Source organism: Protomyctophum bolini, assembly GCF_963924005.1.
Source record: "Protomyctophum bolini genome assembly, chromosome: 20".
NCBI classification, from domain to species: Eukaryota; Metazoa; Chordata; class Actinopteri; order Myctophiformes; family Myctophidae; genus Protomyctophum; species Protomyctophum bolini.
This window is the reverse complement of record NC_137881.1, coordinates 14542249-14563822: the sequence shown is the minus strand read 5'-3', so window position 1 is coordinate 14563822 and position 21574 is coordinate 14542249. Positions and strand designations below refer to the sequence as shown.

The 21574-nt window shown below is 42.5% G+C and overlaps 1 protein-coding gene across 3 annotated transcripts; it reads left to right on the top strand.

Moving 5' to 3' along the window:
- The first annotated feature begins 466 nt into the window (after positions 1-466).
- Positions 467-14088, top strand: LOC308335058 (active breakpoint cluster region-related protein). 3 transcript variants are annotated; one of them, XR_013965966.1, is made up of 22 exons: positions 467-803; positions 1349-1461; positions 1835-1939; positions 2964-3278; positions 3772-3879; positions 3992-4046; positions 4336-4388; positions 5271-5408; positions 5842-5963; positions 6708-6864; positions 7317-7439; positions 7647-7722; positions 8519-8614; positions 8774-8848; positions 8990-9087; positions 9506-9604; positions 10200-10366; positions 11091-11230; positions 11887-12021; positions 12508-12569; positions 13273-13414; positions 13770-14088. XR_013965966.1 is itself a non-coding variant. In XM_080792014.1 (22 exons), exons 1-22 carry the CDS (start codon positions 752-754, stop codon positions 13875-13877), a joined length of 2583 nt encoding a protein of 860 aa, XP_080648140.1. In that variant the 5' UTR covers positions 467-751; the 3' UTR covers positions 13878-14088. The 3 variants fall into 3 exon arrangements, 2 of the variants coding, with proteins under 2 accessions (XP_080648140.1, XP_080648141.1); XM_080792014.1 differs by having other exon boundaries at positions 12508-12613; XM_080792015.1 differs by lacking the exon at positions 11887-12021 and having other exon boundaries at positions 12508-12613.
- Positions 14089-21574: the final 7486 nt, after the last annotated feature.

Genomic DNA, 21574 nt, shown 5'->3' with positions numbered 1-21574 from the left:
ACCGTCGGTGTGTGTGTGTGTGTGTGTGTGTGTGTGTGTGTGTGTGTGCGCGCGCGCGGTAGGCCTATTCATCAAGTTCAGACATGTTTTGCTTTCGTAAGGTAATTTAAATAGCTATAGGCTACCGCACTACATCAACCACACAGATTATAATAAAATATTTCCACTTTTCTGTACACAATTATACATGAATTTAAAAAAAGACGAGGCAAATTTCAATATTGCTCTATGGGCCACTGACTGACTGTCTGTTAGTCTGTAGCACCTCGTCCTAGCAGTGTGGTATTTTGCCCCACCTGTTGGCTGTAGTACCCTCTGGTCTTCTTGATCACTAGCCCCTTTCTGAACCGCTGCCGTCCAAAATACAGAAAAGGTAACCGCTATAGTGATCTAGAATTCTAGATAATTGATCTCTCAAGTGAGTATAGTATCAGATCCATGGATGGCAAAATTAAACCCTAACTCATGTATGTATCAACATCAATGCAATGCAATATTATTCCTTAGACACGTTTGTTAAAAATATGTTTCACAATAGAAGTCGGCAGTTGCATACAGGTTACCCTACTTATTGCTCAGCGTTTCACACAGACAGGATGTCATATTTTCCCTTTTTGTGTCAAACAGGAAGTTTTGGCTAACACCAGTCGTGTGTGAATGTGTGTGTGTGTGTGTGTGTGTGTGTGTTTTAACTTGTTTGCCTCCAGTCCTCCTTACACACTACATTGGAGAGAGCGCACCTAAACTAACAATGGATGTGTATCAGGAGGCTGTGGATTATCTGCTGTCACAACAGATACCAGGTGAGTGTGTGTACGTTTGTGTTAGAGAAAGACAAAGAGGCATACAACTACAAGAGAGAAAGAGAGAAGTTCGTACATAGTAAGGTGGGGGCATTTTTACACTCCCAGAGAGAGAGAGAGAGAGAGAGAGAGAGAGAGAGAGAGAGAACAGATTTTACTGTGTGTATATTTGAAAAGCTTACTTCCAAAATGCTACACACATCCTATTTTACAAATTAACTCATTGTGTTAAGTGTGTATTTAACTTCCGACATTTACCTGATATTGATATTCTGTGTTGACAGTTTAATGTGGCACATATAAGAGTGTCATTACCTTCAGCAAATTCATCCTTACTCTGTGTCTATGTAAATATGCATGCTCTCACAGACTAACTGGGTGTCAAAATTTACCCAAAAGGATGCAATTTTACACACTTACATGAAACTGAGGATTTTACTGTGTGTGTGTGTGTGTGTGTGTGTGTGTGTGTGTGTGTGTGTGTGTGTGTGTGTGTGTGTGTGTGTGCGCGTGTGCGTGTGTGCGCGTGCGTGTGTTTGTGTCAGTTGAAGTTCATACAGGGTCTGATATCTTGGAGGAGGATGTGTTTCATGAGGATTCAGTGGCGTGTCTCCTGTCCCCTCTCCAAACAGAGAGCATGGACTTCCCTGACAGCCCTGTGAGTCACCACGCTATGGCGCGTCTTTCCTATACCCCTACCGCTGTCACAGTTGTTTAGAAACCCAGTCACTTGCTTATAATTATCTACCTTAAGATAAAACACACGTTCAACAAGTGTTTGCACCTTCACTGTTAAACTGTTCAAAAACAAAGTAAATATATTTTTACATTTCTTTCTGGTTTTGTTCTAGTGTATGTTTTGTTTTATTGCACCAAATTGCCCATCAGTCTTTGTCGGTTTGCATCTTGCATGTTGAAATTCACCCAGTCCTGCAGGCTTTCACAATGCCGATGGCTATTTATATACAGCATGTCAACATATTATATTTTGTGTGGAGGTGTGTTGAGTTTTTTGTGAATGTCTGATGCAGACCTTGCGTAGCCCAGAGGAACTGCTGGAGAAGAGGCTGGTGGTTCTCAACAGAATCCTATGGAGCGAGGAGCTGTACCTGAATGAACTGGATATATTGTTGATGGTAACATAACATGCGTAATTGCGTATGCACACACATATTGTTATCATTTTGGTTATGTTTTTCCTACACATTCACACACTCTCATGAACATAAAGGTTTAGTTTAGTTTATATAATTTGTACAATTTGTGTTGCTGTCTGGGTTCATTTGTATCAGGCAGACACAAAGTGGAAAGTAAAAAGAAGACATGCCTGCAGCCTGCAGTGCTGTCTAACAATCCTTTTGTGTGCAAAAAAATGTACCTCTGTGCAAAAGACTTTAAAACACCTTAATGCCTGAAAAATGTTAATCTTTATTAAAATATATATGTTGCTTGCTACTATACAGGCTATGGAAACAACTACACACAGAGGTGTCCCCGGCTAATGTGCTACAAAAACAGTTTTAAAACATGTTGACTGCAATTGGGATAATACTGTAGATAGAAAAATTCACTGGAAAATCATATTTTATTATTGGTCTACACCGTGTACATGCACAAGTGTGCATGTGGTCAGCATTGTGTCACGTAATTTGAGCACAGGGCTGTCTGTGTTCAATGACCCCATCTGGTAAATCTCTAGTTCTCTATTGGGTTTAGTTCCTCATCTGTAAAAATACAAAACAAGATCCTGTTCCAGAATAGATATAAACTCGCTACTTATACAATTTTAAATGTGATTATACTAGAAGCATGCTAGTTCCCCTTTGTTTGCTTCTCATGAAGTTATTGAATAGAGTGAAATTACTTTAAATCAATTCAAGTTAAGTCAATACGTAGTAAGCCATGTATGGGTAAAGTCTGCAAGGCAAGTGTCAATGTTGGTGGGAAATGAGAACTCTTGATTCCTCTCTGCAACACTCACCACTCAACTCACCACCCTCACAAAATTATTCACCAGGGCTCATTTCTTATTTATGTTCTCCATTTCTCTAACTGGCGGTAGACCGTAAACACTCTTCCCCTCCCATCATCATCCATCGTTATTGTAAAAAATAAAAAATAAATGTTTACAAGTTTCTGATTCCCTGTTTCCCTCTCCAGCCTTTGAAAGCCCTGCGAGCCTCAGCAGGAACCTCCCAGCCGGTTCTGTCCAGCCAAGAGGTTCAGACAGTGTTCTACCAGGTACCAGAGCTCAGGGACCTGCACCAGTGCTTCTACGAAGGCCTAAGAGCCCGCCTGGAGGCCCACCCGCACACAGAGCCTGGTCCTGGCCCTGGGAGTGAGACACACTCAGACATGATGGGACCTCACGAGAACTCATGCCCAGAGAGAGAGACTGCTTCCGGAAATGGTTACCAACTCCGAGTGGGGCATGGAGGTTTTGAGCTTACGGTGGGAGATCTGTATTTGAAAATGGTAAGATATACTGTATACTGTGGTATTAGTTTATAATACTGGTATCAAAAGTTTGTTTTTGAAAATGGCAAGTTATAGTACTGGTATCAAACCGTTGCTGGAAGAACAAAAAATAAATCTGGTTTCAAGATGAACAAAAGCATCTGCATTTCCTTTTAGAGAATCACAGTTCAATCAAATAAAAAGGAACTGGAAAAATTACTGTGTGTAACTGTAAATGTACAAATCCACTGTCACAGACATGGACGTTCCAGAATCAGTCATTGGTTTGGCCTGGACAAACCACTGACAGTATAAACAGATATTTGTGTATACAGGTATATAGGGAGAGGTTTATTAGACATTTGAGTCTCACCCCACTAGTCTCCGCCTATACCCCCCCACCCCCCAGCCCCCCTACATATGATGTTCACTCAACTATTCTGTACTTGGAAAGGGATGATGCTTTCATGTTGTTTGCGAACTTCACCTCCTCTCATATGATGTTTCCCAGGTCAGCCAGATAGGTGTGTATCGTGGCTTCATCGATAACTATGAGAAGGCTGTGGAAATTGTTCGTAAATGCATGCAGTGCGATCATCGTTTCAGAACACTAGCCCAGGTAACATGAAACATGAAGAATGAGCCTTTACTGTATGTGTTCTTCTCACTCATTGTTTATTACACACACCATTATGATGACACACGTCTCATGTTTGCATGTTCATTTTCAGAGCATGATGTCTAAAAATGGCCCAGACAAGGTTAGGTTGAAATACACATTTGAAGGTATGTAGCCTACTGGTAACATGTTGTTTGTTTTTAGTTAAACGGAACATTGTTAAATCAAGTTTGTGTAGTATAGGATTTACAGTCACAAAGAGGTTTACGGTAGTAAGGAGACCTGGCTTATAGCCTTCAAATGCAAACACAATTGCAAAACAAAACTATCCACAGTAGAAAAGCGATAGTAATACGAAAATAATAATACAAATCATTACAAATATTACTTAAAATAAATGGGTATTGGGTGAAAGAATGCATTTGTATTAAAATGTGGTGTTCTGTGTTTCTCCAGCTCTCCTGTATAAGCCTTTGGAGAAAATCACCAAGACTACACTGGTGCTGCATGTGAGAACTGTCTCAATGATTCCAACTAGAATTGTATAATCTGTGCATTTACCTCAAAGTCTCCAATGAATACACTCCTCATTGGCTTTCCTTGCCTCTGCCTATAGCTTGATTTATGCTCCATAGTAGGACGTAGGACAGCAATACTCAATACCAAATGTACAGTGAAAAGAAACAGTAATTTTGTTATTGCATTCATTATGACCGAGTATGAGTTAAGCACTACTTAGTGGCACAGTGGTGTTGCGGCCCCTTACATAGCGATCCACAAGCTCACATTGTAGATCGGTTATTTTCGGTGAGCAAAAACTAACAAGGTGCATAAACTATGTAAAAATTAAGCATCAGCCTAATCTCCCCTCTCTTTTGCCTCTTCCAATTTCAACACAGCTTCTCCCCCCTAATCCTATAGCTTGTTTCCTTTATCTCCTCTTGGTTTTCCTTGCTCCATTTCCTTCCTCTCCATCTCAACACTCTTTGCAGACAGTGAATGCTGCATTAGGGCAGTGGTTTTAAACCCTTTTCATTTCAAGGCCCGCATTATTTATTCTGCATTTGAGCCACAGGACCACCATTTGATGAGATTTAGCCTCTCAGACCCAAAACGAAAGAATATTTTGTTGCCGTTGATCAAAATAACAATTATTCTACATTCTCTAATTGTGTAGACTTTACGCTCTCAAGAGTTGAAGATCTATAAGGGTCCATTTGGTGACCAACCCTCCATCATTTAGTTGGGGACCACCTGGAACCGCTTCAAGGACCACTGGTGGTCCCCGGACCACTAGTTGAGAACCACTGAACCACTGCGTTGCAACTTACTTGTGTGTCGCCAAAGTCACGTACTCCGAGACTGATCTAATCACTTCCTTCTCTCTCCAGGAGCTTTTGAAGACAACACCTGAGGAACACAGTGATCACCCTCTGTTACAGGAAGTTCTGAGGCTGTCTCACGGCTTCCTGTCTGGGGTCAACGAAGGCTCACAATGCAAACGAGAGGTCACGCTCAGTCACGGCATGGTGAGAGTGAGAGTGCACTATCACATACGCACAGACATAATGAGCAGAAATGACTGCTCTACTGAACTATATCACATGTCACATCACAGGTTGACCTTGACAGGTGTAAGAAAGTGGATGAACGTCTTTGTCATACAAGCTGCATCATTGCAGTTTCAAGAAAGGTGAAAAGAGAAACTCTGACTTGGCAGAAGCATAAACAAACTCGATACACCCATATAGGGACGTCACTATGACTCAGACATATCCACCTCTAGTCTAGATTTAAATCACACCTGTGTGAAGTGAGCGGTGCAACTATATGTACTGTACTGTACTACTGTACTGTTCGGGTGAGAGACACCCCCACTCAAGATTGTGAAAGCCCTCCTCCCTGGCCTCTCTGTGTGTGTGTGTGTGTGTGTGTGTGTGTGTGTGTGTGTGTGCGACCCAGAGACGGCAGTTGATGCGTGACAGCTTTGTGGTGGACGAGTGTGAGGGAGTGAGGAACTTGCGTCACCTCTTCCTCTACACAGACCTGCTGCTGTGTGCCAAGCTGAAGGCTGCGGCCAAATGGTGAGTGCATGGGAGGCCACAACGTGGAGCCATAATGAACATTTTACTGTGGACATCATACTACACAGTATGTCAGATGACCTAATACTAATAGTAGTAGACGAATGAGAAGTGTAAGGGGAGAGATATTGCACTTTTATATTGAGATATTGAGAGATATTGCACTTTTACTCAGTGGGAGAGAATAAGCAAACCACCTCCAACACCCGCTCATAAAATATCATTTTATTCTTTGTCCTGATGTGCTTGTTTCTTTGGGGGGGGGGGGGGGGGGGGGGTGTACGTTGCTGCTTTTACGTTTGTTTGTCTGTGATGCTTTGTGATGTTTTACAAAAGAAAAAATTGGTGACACGATCTGCAAAGATTTTCTTGCCATATACATATTATGTGCCGTTTACCTGTCCCCAATAAAAATATATATATAAAAAAAAAAAATATATATAGAGCATCTCGATGCTGGATTCACTACAATTTGATGGTCAGTTTTGTGTTGAACTCTAAATATCTATTATTATTAAAACCCACTAAAACCGGGAAAGCATCTGTGTCATTTTAGATTTTAGCGTTGGCTACTCAAAAACAGCAGATCAACAAACTCGTACATCTGCTATTTTTGAATATTTAAAAAAGATCTCGAAAATGTGTGTGAGAATTAGAAGTCATCTGTAGAATCGGCCTCATGCAGGTCTTAATGGGATTAAAGGGAGCTTGATGTGCTGATACTGAGTATGTTTCTTCACGCAGTAAGCACAGCCAGTACAGGTTCTGCTGGTACATGCCACTGGCCAACCTGCGAGTGAACTGGAGAACAGAGCCTCAGCGACCCCCTCACACCCAGCTCCGTCTGCTCGGCATCAGGGCCAAGATGTACCTGCTCCGACAACAGCTACGACCGCATATGGTGTGTGTGTGTGTGTGTGTGTGTGTGTGTGTGTGTGTGTGTGTGTGTGTGTGTGTGTTTGACTGAATTTGAAGAGACAGAGGTTAAGAAGGAGTCCAATTATTTATATTATGGAGTCAAATATTAACCACTTGAACCACAGCATCCTCATACTGGCGGGATTGTTTACCGAAAATAGCAGATCTAGAAACTCACAATGCGCTGCGACGTGTTATGTGCTTGTAGACCAAGTACAGTTGCAACTCAGATTCGCTTTAAGTAGAGGGTTTAAATTGTTGAATATTAAGTGTGTGTGTATGTGTGTGTGTGTGTGTGTGTGTGTGTGTGTGTGTGTGTGTGTGTGTGTGTGTGTGTGTGTGTGTGTGTGTGTGTGTGTGTGTGTGTGTGTGTGTGTGTGTGTGTGTGTGTGTGTGTGTGTGTGTGTGTGTGTGTGTGTGTGTGTGTGTGTGTAGGGAGACAGCAAGCGAATAGTTCGTCAGCTGGATCGCAGCAGGAAGAAACTGGAGCAGATGGAATTGATACTTCTCACTCACGCCCCTGTCCACCGTCTGGAGCTACACAGTCCCAGTGGCAAAGTACACACACACACACACACACACACACACACACACACACACACACACACACACACACACACACACACACATATACTATAATAATTATATAAAACGTATCTTACCATTTCACTGCATTACTCTCCTTTTTGTTGATGGACATACAGTATATAGGCCTAACAGGTAAAAGACAAAGTCAAATTAGTTTCCCCCCCTGTCTCGCTCCAGAGTCACTCTTTCCTACTCTCCTCCCTCTATGAGCTGGAAGAGTGGAGAGGAACTATCCACAAGCTCACCAGAGACAGTAAGTGTCAGCTTTAGGAATCCCAATGCATTTTATTCGCATTGCACTTTCCATTCACAAAGAATATCAGAGTGCTACCTAGTTAAAAACATGAAATCAAACATAAAAGGTTAAAACGGAGTAATTATTTTTTGTGTCAAGCTAAAAAGGATCTAGCTGACAATAACTACTATTACTAAAATAATAATAATCATGCCGGTGTGGTCTTTGTCTGCAGGAGCAATCATGAGAAAGGAACTCAAGTTTAATTTACGCTATACAACTGACAACTGTACACAACTGTATACAAATGGACCGATTTAGATGGACAGAATGATTTAAATAAACACTTTTTACAGTGTATAAAAGTTGAGCAAATTGGATTCAGTGAGGACTGTTCAGCCATTACTTTTTAACCCTCTGATAAGCACATACACGGTACAAATGGACGGAGATATTGATATAATACTCCGGATCTTGCTGTGTTCACAATCTTGTCACAATAAAACCATCTTTGTTAGAAAACACGAGGGAGAACCTACAGATGTTAGCCATAAAACAGTAAGCACGTATAACTATGAATGCCTGCCACGATCAATGAGTGATGTCTGCAGCGCCGCGGGAATGCATTTTATTGCCTGCAAATCCACGAAACGGTGATAAAGATCAACTGAATGTTGTTTGGATGCCGGCGGTATAAGGCACCTGCATATTGGATCTAAATAAAGCATTATGTGAATAAGTAATCAACATATGCAATTGCAAACTATCTATCGAATAGTCTTTTCGATAGTTTTTGCCATGTGCCGTTTGTCAGACGTAGAAATGGTCCCTCCTGATCTGCTCACCCTCACCAACTCCTGTGTGAAACTGAGGATGACCCAGCAGCCACCGCTGAACAGCTCAAACACTGGTGACAGCCTCTCTCTCTCTCTGCACATTCACATCCTGTTTGGGACACAATGTGCTGTTTTCAACCTGTCACATCAGGGCATCTTCAACACCTCTCTTATCTGTCTCACACACACACACACACACACACACACACACACACACACACACACACACACAGGTTCTGGCATGGAGATGTTGTGTGGGACTTTGACTGTAGCCATCCATTCTGCCTGTGGGCTGCAACAACCAGCCTGTAAGTTTAAGTTTCTATCCTATCAGCAAACATGAATCACTACTTCTGTTTACTACTTGAATCACAACCTTGGCTTTGCCCCCTGCCTCCCCCCCCTCCTCCTCCCCCCCCCCTCTCTCTCTCTCTCTCTCTCTCTCTCAGGTGTGTATGTATGTGTGGAGGTGGATGGCTATGACTTCTATGAGAGAGAGGCGCAGACCCATTATTCAGTCCAGAGCCTAAGACCCTGCTGGGATCAGGTCAGACAATGAAACAATCGGGTTTCAAACTTTGTATAAGCCTGGACCATGTACTGTATGTATGTATGTAACACTGGAGAAAGTACAGATACATGATGTGGACACAATCGGCTGGTGAGGTGTGATGTCCAGGCTTTTTGTAATGTATTCTATCTCCATAGAGGTTTGTTTTGTGGAGTGGAGTGGAGTGGAGTGAGGGATCCTACAAACACTGTAGATTTATACCAGACTGTAACTGAACAACGAGTTTATGCTACGTGTAGTTTATTCTTATATAAGTGAAAAACAACTTTAATAATCCCACTATGGCCAATTCATTTAGTTGTATGTAAAGTTAAAGCATGTTCCATGATATTATTGCATTAATTGTTCCATCAATACAGTTTTCTTCTTTTCTTCTTTTCTTTTGTCCATGCAGGAGTTCTCCTTCCAGGTAGATGGAGCGCAGAACCTGAGGCTGGTGTGTGTGAGGCAGGTGGACAGTGGAGAAGACATCCTTGGTAAAGCTTCCGTAAAGGTACAGTATATTTAGGAACTCTAGCAGTAGCAGAGACTGGTTACTGAGAGTTATTGACGTGTGTGTGTGTGTGTGTGTGTGTGTGTGTGTGTGTGTGTGTGTGTGTGTGTGTGTGCGTGTGCGTGCGCAAGTATTGTTTGAACTGTACTGTGAATTGAATCTTAAACATCTAATAGTATTTAGTAATAAAACTCTTATTCTAACATTAATATCGTTGCTGTCCGTAAAATAATCTTGTATCTCCATTTTTCATCTTTTTATGTCCTTTTGTTCTTTTCATAATTTTTATCCCACGATTTTGTAACCCATTTTTTCACCCACTGCCAAATGCCTATAGGCTGTAATGAAATCTGGCGTATTAACAAGAATGTGTGACTAAATTACTACATTGGATCCATTGGAACACAGATTTTTAATTTTTTTCCCCCTGAAAAGTAACAGTTGTGGTTTTCGAGCCGACAGTGACGATATGGAAGCAATCCCAAGCAAGTTATCCGTACCTCACAAGACCCAGTATGAATGTACTGTACCTGTCCTGTATATTTGTCCAAATGTACTGTACCTCATGTCTAAGTATGCACATAATCTCCATCAGCTGGATGCCACAGCCCTCAACAAGAGATGGAGGAAACAGACGCTATCCCTGGGCCTGGTGGAGATGATGGTGTCCCTGAAGTTCCTCCCCCACCCATTAGAATCACCCAGTTCCACACCCACACAGCAGCTGCCTGTCTTTTGTGTCCCGATTGAAGTTGTGGCACAGTAAGTTCCCTTTCTGAGAGGCCAATATATTAAACCACATGAACCCATAGTGTCCCTATATTCTGGTCATGTCATATTAGGCGAACATTCAGTGAAAATAGTAGATCTACAAGCTCACAACACTGTAATGTCATGAGAGGTATAGATTGTCGCAGTCCCGCCCCCTTTCAGAACGACGACGTCACAAGAAGAGAATTTACCATTAGTTTTTCCATAGACGTTTCAAAAAGCATTTATTTAAAGACCTTTAAAGCCTCTGACAAAGCCAACTCGGCTCTTTCCATCCTTGGATCCAGCTCAGTCCTGATCTCTCTCTGTACTGTTTGTTTGCTCTCCCATGTAGTCTCCCAGTTCTGCCTCAATTAGATGTCTGAAACATAGATATTGGACGGCAGTCAATGAAGTGTATAGGGTTTAACTGGTTAAAAATGATATTTCACAAGTGGAACTGCTTGATTTCCTTCCGTTGTTGGTCCGAGAGCTTACGTTTGAGGATGTGATTTGTATAGCAAGTGGGGTGTGAAAATAGGAAGCTATAGCAGAAGTGTGATGAGAATGTGCAGAAATAACCCAGCACATAAAGTCCATGTGGTTATTTTCTCATAGTATATTATCTGTAGGTATTCTGAATGGTGCTGGCTTAAAAATCAATGTAAAATATTGTTGTGAGCTTGTAGATTAGTAAATGGATTAGTTTGATTAACTGTGCATGGTCCTCCTCCAGACAGGAGGGTGTGCTGGTCCCCCATGTGGTGCGATGCTGTGCAGAGGAGGTGGAGAGGAGAGGCATGGACGAGGTGGGCATCTACAGGCTCTCAGGAGCAGCCAGTGACATCAGCAGCCTCAAGGCTGCCTTCAACACTAGTAAGGCCCTGTCGACATTTGCAGATTGGTAGAAATTTGAACCTTTTCTGTGAGACACATCTAAATCCTATAATCTGCAAAATACACAGGTAACAGTGTTGTGTTTGTGAGACGGATCATATCCTACAGTGATATCTTGTTGTAACGCAAATTCGACACACGCGTTCCACCCACCACAGGGGGTGCAGTGCCGGTGTCGAGTCGGTCGGACCCACGGTTGTCCAGAACTGCCCCAAAAAGGCCTCTGCCCGGGCTCTGGACAGAGCCCCTGCCCAGTGTCCATATATGGAGCTGGCTTGTTCTGACAACATTCTGACGTCTGCATAGACTCCATATTTGGGCATGAACTCCATATACAGCATAAAAAGGCAACAGACATAATATCTCTGTCGGGCATTCATTTCCAACTTACATCATTCCAAGTATGCCTACTGTTACTGTGTGTTATTAAAAGAGGTTATGGCTCACCACTCCAAGAGATGGGTCAAATGCAGAGAAAAAATGTCACTGTGTGTGTGACACATAGTACGACTTTGACTTTGATCCATTATCGATAATGTTTTCATAACAGATTAAATCAATTAGTTTGATTAGCTGTTGCACCACTATGGTGATGTGCTTTCATGGAGACTAAATTAATTGTCCATCATATACAGACTTGCGTGACGCAGTGTTCAGGCTGAGAAGTGCAGACATCAATGCGGTCTCAGGTGTTCTCAAGCTGTACTTCAGAGAGCTGCCTGAACCTGTCGTACCTACCTGCCTGTTCCAGAGCCTGGCCACAGCACTGGGTAACACGCACGCACACACGCACGCAAACATACTAGAAACCAAGGGTTCCCAAACCGACCTCCGGAAATACGATTTCAGCTGTGGACCAGCACTTAATTTAAGGAGTTGAACTAAGCATTCTATTTTGTTTAATCTCTCCAGAAATTTAAAGGAAAAAAGGGCGCCGTTCGTTCATCTTTTTTGACGATGAGTTCCCAGAGTGCATTGGGGGGTGCGCACGCTTATCCGACACACCAAAGGTCAGACATGCGGAAATCACCCGTCGCTCCCGACATGCGTTGGTCCGACATGCGTTGCGGGGTTAGTGTTAGGTTAGGATTTGGGGTAGGTTGTCGATCTAATGACTGTCGGACCTTTGGTGTGTCGGAAATAAAGCCTAACTAAATAGATAAAGATTGGGAAAATAGCAGATCCACAAGCTCACAACGCCTTGCCTCTTTCTTATATTGTGCTATTATATCCTATAAACATGTGTATTCCCTCAGACATCCAGGACGTTGACTCCAGGCTGGTCTCCATGCTGTCTCTGCTTCAGTCCTGTCCTCACGTAAACCAACACACCTTCCTCTACCTCCTGCACCACCTGCAACGGTCTGAGCAGCATGCATCACACAGTCAAACTACTATATCACTGTTCATTAATAATATTGATTATTACTACTCACTTTAAATCCCTTTGACCCATTATAAGACCTGAGACCCATTGTACAAAATGTCTTCTAAATCCTATACAGTTTTCAGAAAAACTCATGTTATATGGTCATTTCCCTTCATGGGTCCATCCCATTTTTCCATCCCAAGGACCTTTTGGGCATTTAAATGTATCATTCATATATATAGTTAAAATAGCAGATCTACTGTAGCATACTAGCTCACAATGTGTCACCATGCATGTAGATCGGCCATTTTCACATTTGTGAGATTCTGACTCATCTTACTTTATGCTAATGCTTATGTGACATTCTAACTGCCATAGGTTTCACTGAAAAGTATAGCCCATCTCCATGTGCTATATAACATAAGTCAAGTCAAGTCAATTTTATTTATAGAGCACATTAAAAAACAGCCAAGGCTGACCAAAGTGCTGTACACCAAGAGAAAAAACAAGTAAAGCATAAATCAAACCACAGAGAGCTGCTGTATTAGTGTATTCACCATTTTCTTTCACAACCAAACATTGTACACAGTTTTGGATGTACAGTACCACTGCAGTTTGTGACCTTGTGTATCGTTTATTCAACATTCTCCAGGATCTCAATGAAAGCAGAGGTGAATAAGATGTCTCTGATGAACCTGGGTACTGTGTTTGGTCCCAGCCTTGTCCGCCCTCCTGTGGTCAGCCTTGGTTACTGCGGCCCTGTTGTGGATATTTCCCAGGAGGTGGTGGTGCAGGTAGGAGTGATGGGGCCAGCCTAGTTCTTGTATTCGTTATACTTAGTTTAAGATAATAGTTAGAAATACGTTTAGGTTTCGCATCGTTTTACTGAGGTTTTGTTTAGGAATAACTAAGTTTAGGTTTAGGCATAGTTTTACTGAGGTTATGTTTAGGAATAACTACGGTTAGGTTTACACATAGTTTTAACGAGGTTATGTTTGGGAATAACTAAGGTTTAGTTTTACTGAGGTTACGTTTTGGAATATCTGGTGGCGACCGTTCCAAGGTCGCCAGATTTGACCCGGAGAGAGCGTTGTATTCGTTCCACGTGCTGCTGCCTCTCTCGATATATCTTTCTCTTTCTTTTTATAGGTCCAAGTGGTTCAATTCTTCTTGCAATGTAACTGCCTACCGGCAGCGCAGTCGTCACTCCTACACAACACAGACTCAGAGGATGAGGATGAGACCACCCACTTGTGAGACCACCACGCAACTCCTGGAAGTAAGTTAGGGTTGGTCATAAAAGCCACTGCATGTAAAGAGCATGTAAAACATGTCATTCACTGTGAATATATATATTTAGACAATAAAGACTCAACCTATAGGTGTATCTGTGCTCTGACTCGCTGAGCCCCAATAGGATATTTTTATTTTATTTTTTATCAACTTGTGCATCACTATTATTTATTCTGTGCATACCATAACTACTTATGAAGGGTTAGAAAAATAGAACGGGTTAGTTTAATTCACTACAAATTAAAGTATCAAATCAGATTTCACTTCTCTAAAACAAGAGTTATCAGCTCCTGCCTAGTTTGTTCAAAGTCTTACTATTTAATATAGGCTGAATGTGACATGGGGATTCCCACAGGGAATTGAGAAGAGGAACATGGAAACTCTACCCCTTAATTTCTCTTTTTTTGTTGTTTTCCTTCACTGGACCATTCTCACATGTCCCAGAAATGGGACGGGTGGACCAAAAGAGAAGTTCCCAGCTGTTTAGTGATGGTGTAACAAAAACATGATTGGCGTGCTGCTAGGTTTAAAGATGCATTGCTGTGAGTTTTGTACCTTTTCTGATTTATGTGTCTATGGAGTTAACATTACTCTAATAGACCCCCAGGTGTGGTTAGACTATTGAAATATGTCTTCCCTGTGTATTTTTGGTTTGTTCATGAAGGGTGAAAGCCTTTGAGTCAAAAGGCCTAATCAATATACACCACATTAGTGACATCACATTCTTTCCATCCACCAGCCACAACCAGTCTTTCTTTAAATCTTTCTCTTAGTATAATCATAGTATCTGATGTTTTAGGGGGGGGGATCACTGCATTCCAACTTTAAAATGTTATACAATAGCCTATAGTTAAGAAATATTGATTAATATATTGAAGGGTTTGTTTCTTGAGCAACCCGTTAAATTGCTGCTGGAGCCTTTGTTGAAAAATAAAATATTTGAACATGACACGTAAAATACTTTTGCTTATTATATCTTGCAAGTGTGTGTGTGTGTGTGTGTGTGTGTGTGTGTGTGTGTGTGTGTGTGTGTGTGTGTGTGTGTGTGTTTGTGTGTGTGTGTGTGTGTGTGTGTGTGCGTGCGCAGATTTGTTGGTGAACTTGGACTTGGAGCTACAGAGGGCAGTGTGGGGTTGAACCTGTCGAGGCCACAGATGTTGTAAAAGGGGAAAAAAAGAAAAGGTCAGGGGTCACCCTGCCTACCCTGAAATCCAATCGGTTACGGTTCATATCCAACTAGACGGGGTTCACCACAAAGCGTAGCAGCTCGTAAAAGTCATACACGCACGCACGCATGCACGCACGCACACTACTTCAAGAACCAACATACCGGTAAGCATAACATAAGCAAGCATAACATAAACTCAACATATAAAGCACACAATGTGTCGCGATGCGACGCATTGAAAAACACTTTTTTAGCAATTTATACATTTGAAAACTTGTGAAATGAGACCTTCTGCGTAATGATTGTAAAGTACATTTTCAATTCGACTTTTACTTGTAAAAGAGTGTTTCTACATCGCAGTATTACAATATTTGAGTTTTTCCACCACTGTGTGCGCACGCACACACACACACACACACACACACACACACACACACACACACACACACACTCGACCCATCCAGCTCACAGTTGGGGTCTCCACTCTCCACCAGTACCCTCTTTAGCACAGCACCTGCGGACAGGGTTGGCTTGTATTTCCTTCAATGTCTTCAAACATCGCCCCACACCCGTTTGATGGCTAATCCTGGCCTCCCAGACACTCTCTCCCAGTACTACAACTCTAACAGACTGTGTGTATCGATGCCATAACAACATCCAGACCAGTCCGCACCCGAGAATGGTGGATGGGTGGAATCGACCCGCTCACCCCTGGGTCGTAAATCACCTGTCCCCACTAACACGGCCACTGCAGAAATAAGGTTCCGCTTGTAGACTACAAAGGAAAAATGAGGTTCCCATTGCCGACTACAAAGGCAACGGGACCGAGGAGGGCCTGTTTTTATGAATGCAGAGACGTACCAGACATTCGTCACCAAAGTCCTTGACTAGACGACTGGTGGACATCTGGAGATGGTGGGAACATTTTACAGGGAGAGGTTGACCATGGAGTTGCCACCAGCGGAGCTCAGAAAACCATATGCATCCATCACAAAATGATCCCTTTTTTGTGCTTTCTCTGCCTTTGATAGATAGCCTACAGTGGATGGGTAACTGGCGGCCCCCACCATCACTTAATGCGGCCCGCAGCCTCTGCAGGTTAATATCAGAATACTGATCTGTATTATTGATTTCAGCTAATTACTAGTATGACATTTTTTATTTTATTTTATGTCCAATGTATTTGTATTTAGTTTATAAAGTTAACATAACTCTAACTAAATGCATTTGAAATTAAATAAAAAAGGTTCCTTTTTAGGATTTCAATAGAAAATCCCCAAAAATCTGATTTCAACTCAAATATAGGAAAAATAGCTGATCTACAAGCTCAAAACGAGTCGCACTGATGCGTTTTGAGCTTGTAGATGGGATATTTTTGCTACAACAGTAATATGCAATGTGGCCCTCTGGAGTCAAAGTTGCCCACCCCTGCAGTAGACTGACAGGAAATGGGATCAGGATTCAAACCCCAGCCAGCCGTCATTTATCTGAGGGATAATTATTATTGATTGATTTAGAAAGTTATATTGTTTTAATAGGACTTCAGTGGGCTATGTACAGATGTTATTGTGGCTTTTCATTGCCACTTTAAGGCAATACAATATAATTTCAACATGAAAAATATATTCGAAACCTTCAAAAAGTCCAGCTTATATAATAAATATGCTGTCTGAGACTGATATAAGTTATATTAGGTTGTTAATTCACTTCACAAGCACTATAGCCTATGACTAAAGAAGACGTTATAAAAAAGTGTCCACAACTATAGAACAAAATTAAGGTGAAGTGAAGATAGTGACAGTTATAGTGCTATACAGATTGTCTATTTGAACAGGATTTCTGATTTAATACAAAATATTATTTGGGTGGAGTGGACAAAATACTGAAATAAAGAGTTATTGTTCATTTTCATTTCATGTTATCTATGAAAAGTAAAAAATATATGTTGGCGTTATTATTTTGGCGATAGTGTTTGTTCTAACTTCTGTAGGAGTCTCCCTGTCTCTCCAACTCTTTAGTAGGCTAAACAGAAAATACATTTTCAGGTCTATCTGTACCTGCGTAGATTGATGAGAAGCGTCTGGCTGCAGGATTGATTGGTCATGCCTGCCTGATGACATCATGTGCTTGTTTCCGCAGCAGATTTGTTTTTCTTCACCCCAGAAACTTGCATCTTTGTTTATGATTAAATATAAACAAGAAGCCTCTCTGAGAGTAGCCTATATGTTAGCCTACAATGTCAAACGTCTCTTGCAAAGTTTTTGTAAATAAAGGAAGTCAGCAGTCGCAGAGGAGCTACTGTAGGCCTACAACCGTTGTATCCTGAGGACTGGCCAACTCCACAACAACAGCGTCCGCCCTTGATTATGGATTACTACGTGATTGAAGACATCATTCAAAGGCACGTGATGCATAATTGTAATTTTTGCCGAATGGATTTTCATGATTGTGCCCATGCATGTTGTCTGCTGCTATGCTATGGAGTGCTTGCTATAATTTGTAATTTGGAAGTGAGTTGAAAGAAACTAGCTGTTGTTGTTTGTTATAGGCTACTGCACTCTGCAGTCTTCAATACTGTGTGTGTGTGTGTGTGTGTGTGTGTGTGTGCGCGCGCGCGCGTGCTGCGCTCACGGTGCTAAATAGCTGCCTATAGGAGTGTGCATGTTGTTATGGACTGGTTGTTTGTGTTGAATGTGATGGGAGTTGCAGATCTGCCATTTTTGCCATCCAAATGCGCATTATATGGTTAAATGGGCCCTGCCCCTAAGAGATGCAGAAATTAACTAGAAAAAGTGCCCTTCTGGGCACAGGTCTCCACCAGGAGGATAGGAGAGTGTGTGATGTTTGGCAAAATGTTTAGGAGTAATTTATGTGTGTGTGTGAGACGCAACTTGGCCTGTTGTAGCGCCACCATGAGGCTGATTTGTCAAGTGGCCTTTCTTCCCCAGTCTATAGTGGGAATAGGCCATGTCTTCCTTCTCAGAATGCATTTCTTTAATGTGGATTCCAAGGGATTCGATTTCCCAAAAGTTGCGTAACTGATCTGACAGTGCCTGTTCCTCTCCGACGCTGATGTGCATCACTTCAATGTCCACAACTTCAGTTATGATATTTAGCGTGGTGACTTCTCCTTGCACGGTTGCACCAGCCATCCAAATACACTTTCCAGTGCAACTAGTCCTTCATTCAGTCTCTACATTTTCCAATATTGGAGAAATATTTAGGACTCCTAATTCCACTGCATCGATCCCTATGATGGGTACATCTGCTATGGGCATTCCTTTTGCTTGGGTGTTTCCAATAAATGGACATCAATGCTTTGATTGTTTCTCAAACGAGCCTTCACTTTCCTGCAGGTAATTTTCTGGGGTGTTTTGGAACCAAACGCATACATATTCAACGTTTCTTTAAGTGGCAGGTTAAGTGCTCTGGAAATATCCTCTTTTATGAAACTGCGGGTGCTATACGGTGCTACCCCCAATAGGCACCTGGAAACTTTGCTTTGCGTTGGTGTATCTATCCAAATGGTAGCTGTCTGCAGTAATACTGTACTATTGTCAGTGTTGCTTGCTACATAGTAACTATAGTACTGCATCTGCAACACTGTGGTCAGCCTGTCTGTCGTTGCCGTGGTCGGCGCGTCTATCATGCACTGTATATTGCGTCTGCGCCCGCACTCTTCACAGTGAATGCCCTGCGTTCTACAAATACGCGCGACATGCCCATGGGCGTAGTTTGAACTTGACGCCAGGGGGTGCGATGCATGGCGAACGACTCCCGCGTTACCTTTATTTTATTATTTTAGCGTTTTTACAATGCCCTAACTGGCTAACTCCTAAAAAAATGTTATTTATTGCAGGTAGTAAAATTGTTACTACCTGCTGTAGCCTACTAATGAACTATACCTGCTGTACTAATGAAACCCCGTAGTGCTGCGCACACACACACACACACACACACACACACACACACACACACACACACACACACACACACACACACACACACACACGCACACACAAAAGACTGCATCCTTTAAAACCGAATATTCCATCCACGCATATGCTTCTTGTAATAGTGTGTGTGTGTGTGTGTGTGTGTGTGTGTGTGTGTGTGTGTGTGTGTGTGTGTGTGTGTGTGGGCCTGCGGGCCTGCATTACACCTGTCTTAATATTGTCTTAATATTAATATTTTTGAGGGGCACTAGCACCTCCCATGTCCAGCTTTGAGGGTTTCTACTGTAAACATTTTTGTCGATTGATAATTTGTTTGGGTTGGATTTCTCAAGAACTTATGTTATTTTCCTAATTCTTAGTGGTTTTAGGACAGTGAGGGCCTTATGCTAGTCTGTTGAGCATCAGGATCAGTTGACGAAAACCGTATGGCTTATTATTGACCTACATGCATGCTTGATTCTCAGCGTCACTTTCAAAGTAGAAATTAAGGTAGAAACAACACTGTCAATTAAGTTGTGACTGGGTTGTGTCTGATTTTTTTGATGAATTGAACAAGGTGGACCCTGTTGTAAACAAGTGTAATGCTTAATTGGGTCGTCCACTCACAGTTAACAGTCTTTGTATTGAGTTTGTGCTTGAAATGTACTGTAATTCTACAAACTGTTAATACATATTTCAATCAATCAAATCAATCTAGTCTAGAGATAATGCTGATATAATCATCAGTTACACCATGTGACATTTTCAGGCGCATTCTGTATATCTGTAATTTGTTAAAATGGGGCGAATGCCATTTCAAATGACATGAAACAACATGACGACAACATGTACATTTTAACAAAACCGATATGCCTTTAAAATAAGTTCCATCTTGCCAACCCCATTTAGTCACTGATCCTTAGATAGATTAGATCAATAGAGAGATATACCTAGATATAATTTTACAGTTAGAACAATTCTAAACACAGTGAGTGGTCTTACTCTTCTTGTACTCTTGATGAAAAAACACAGGCCCCTGTCTATACACAAAGCCTATAAATCTGTGTGTATATGTACTATGCATGCGTGCGTACGTGCGTGCGTGTGTGCGTGCGCGGCTGGCCGTGAGCCAGGCCATGCTTGATTAGTTCTAATCTAGCAGGGAGTCAGGTTGCTGTGTCGGCAGCATGTCTGTATGGAAGGCATGCAGGCTGTGGATCACAGGGATTGACCCTCTCCATCTCAGGTTAACAGAAGCCCTGTGTGTGTGTGTGTGTGTGTGTGTGTGTGTGTGTGTGTGTGTGTGTGTGTGTGTGTGTGTGTGTGTGTGTGTGTGTGTGTGTGTGTGTGTGTGTGTGTGTGTGTGTGTGTGTGTGTGTGTGTGTGTGTGTGTGTGTGTGTGTGTGTGTGTGTGTGTGTGTGTGTGTGTGTGTGTGTGTGTGTGTGTGTGTGTGTGTGTGTGTGTGTGTGTGTGTGTGTGTGTGTGTGTGTGTGTGTGTGTGTGTGTGTGTGTGTGTGTGTGTGTGTGTGTGTGTGTGTGTGTGTGTGTGTGTGTGTGTGTGTGTGTGTGTGTGTGTGTGTGTGTGTGTGTGTGTGTGTGTGTGTGTGTGTGTGTGTGTGTGTGTGTGTGTGTGTGTGTGTGTGTGTGTGTGTGTGTGTGTGTGTGTGTGTGTGTGTGTGTGTGTGTGTGTGTGTGTGTGTGTGTGTGTGTGTGTGTGTGTGTGTGTGTGTGTGTGTGTGTGCGCGCGCGCGCAACTGCGTATGCATGTGTGCCTGTCCCTCGAGGAGTGTGGGTGTGAAACTAGCTGAACTTGGACTTATAGGTTCTCAGAGTGTGTGTGTGCGTGCATGCGTACGTACGTGCGTGCGTGCGTGAAAGGGAGGGGAGAGAGGTTGAAAAAGTAAATAGGCATAGTCGGAATATAAAAAAGAGGCATGCAGAGAGTATGCTGGAGGCCTAGTTGAACTTTGGCTCTGGACGCAGTGCACAAGTCACCTCTCATAAAAGATACTCCCGGCAGCTTGTAAACACACACACACACACACACACACACACACACACACAGACACAGCTGTCTCTCCACACTTCTTGGGTGCTACTACAGTTCCACCCAGCAGCATAGTGGACATTATGAAAGCTGCTTTCTGTACCTCCTGTATAATACTATAGTAGTGAATGTGAACAAAGAGTCAGGCCACATGCTGCGCTGGGAGCAGAATGTGTCCGTGGCTTAAGTTGTCTGTTAGTGTCTGTGTAAGTGTGTTTTTTGGGTGGGGGGTTGGGTGGTTTGGATCAAACCCACTGTCATCAGAGGCCAGGCAGAGAAGACAACTGGCAACAGGTGCTTCCTGGAGAAACGGAGCAGGTGCTTTGCTTGCGTTCGCGCATGCACACGCATGCACATTGCACACGCATGCAGAGGCATGTACATACACGCAAATGCTCGCACACGCAGGCTTCGGTGATTCGGTCATATGGATATATTTTTCACCCGCACCACACACACACATACGGTACACTCTCCTTCCTCTCTCGTGTGTGAGGTCCCACTGAGGGA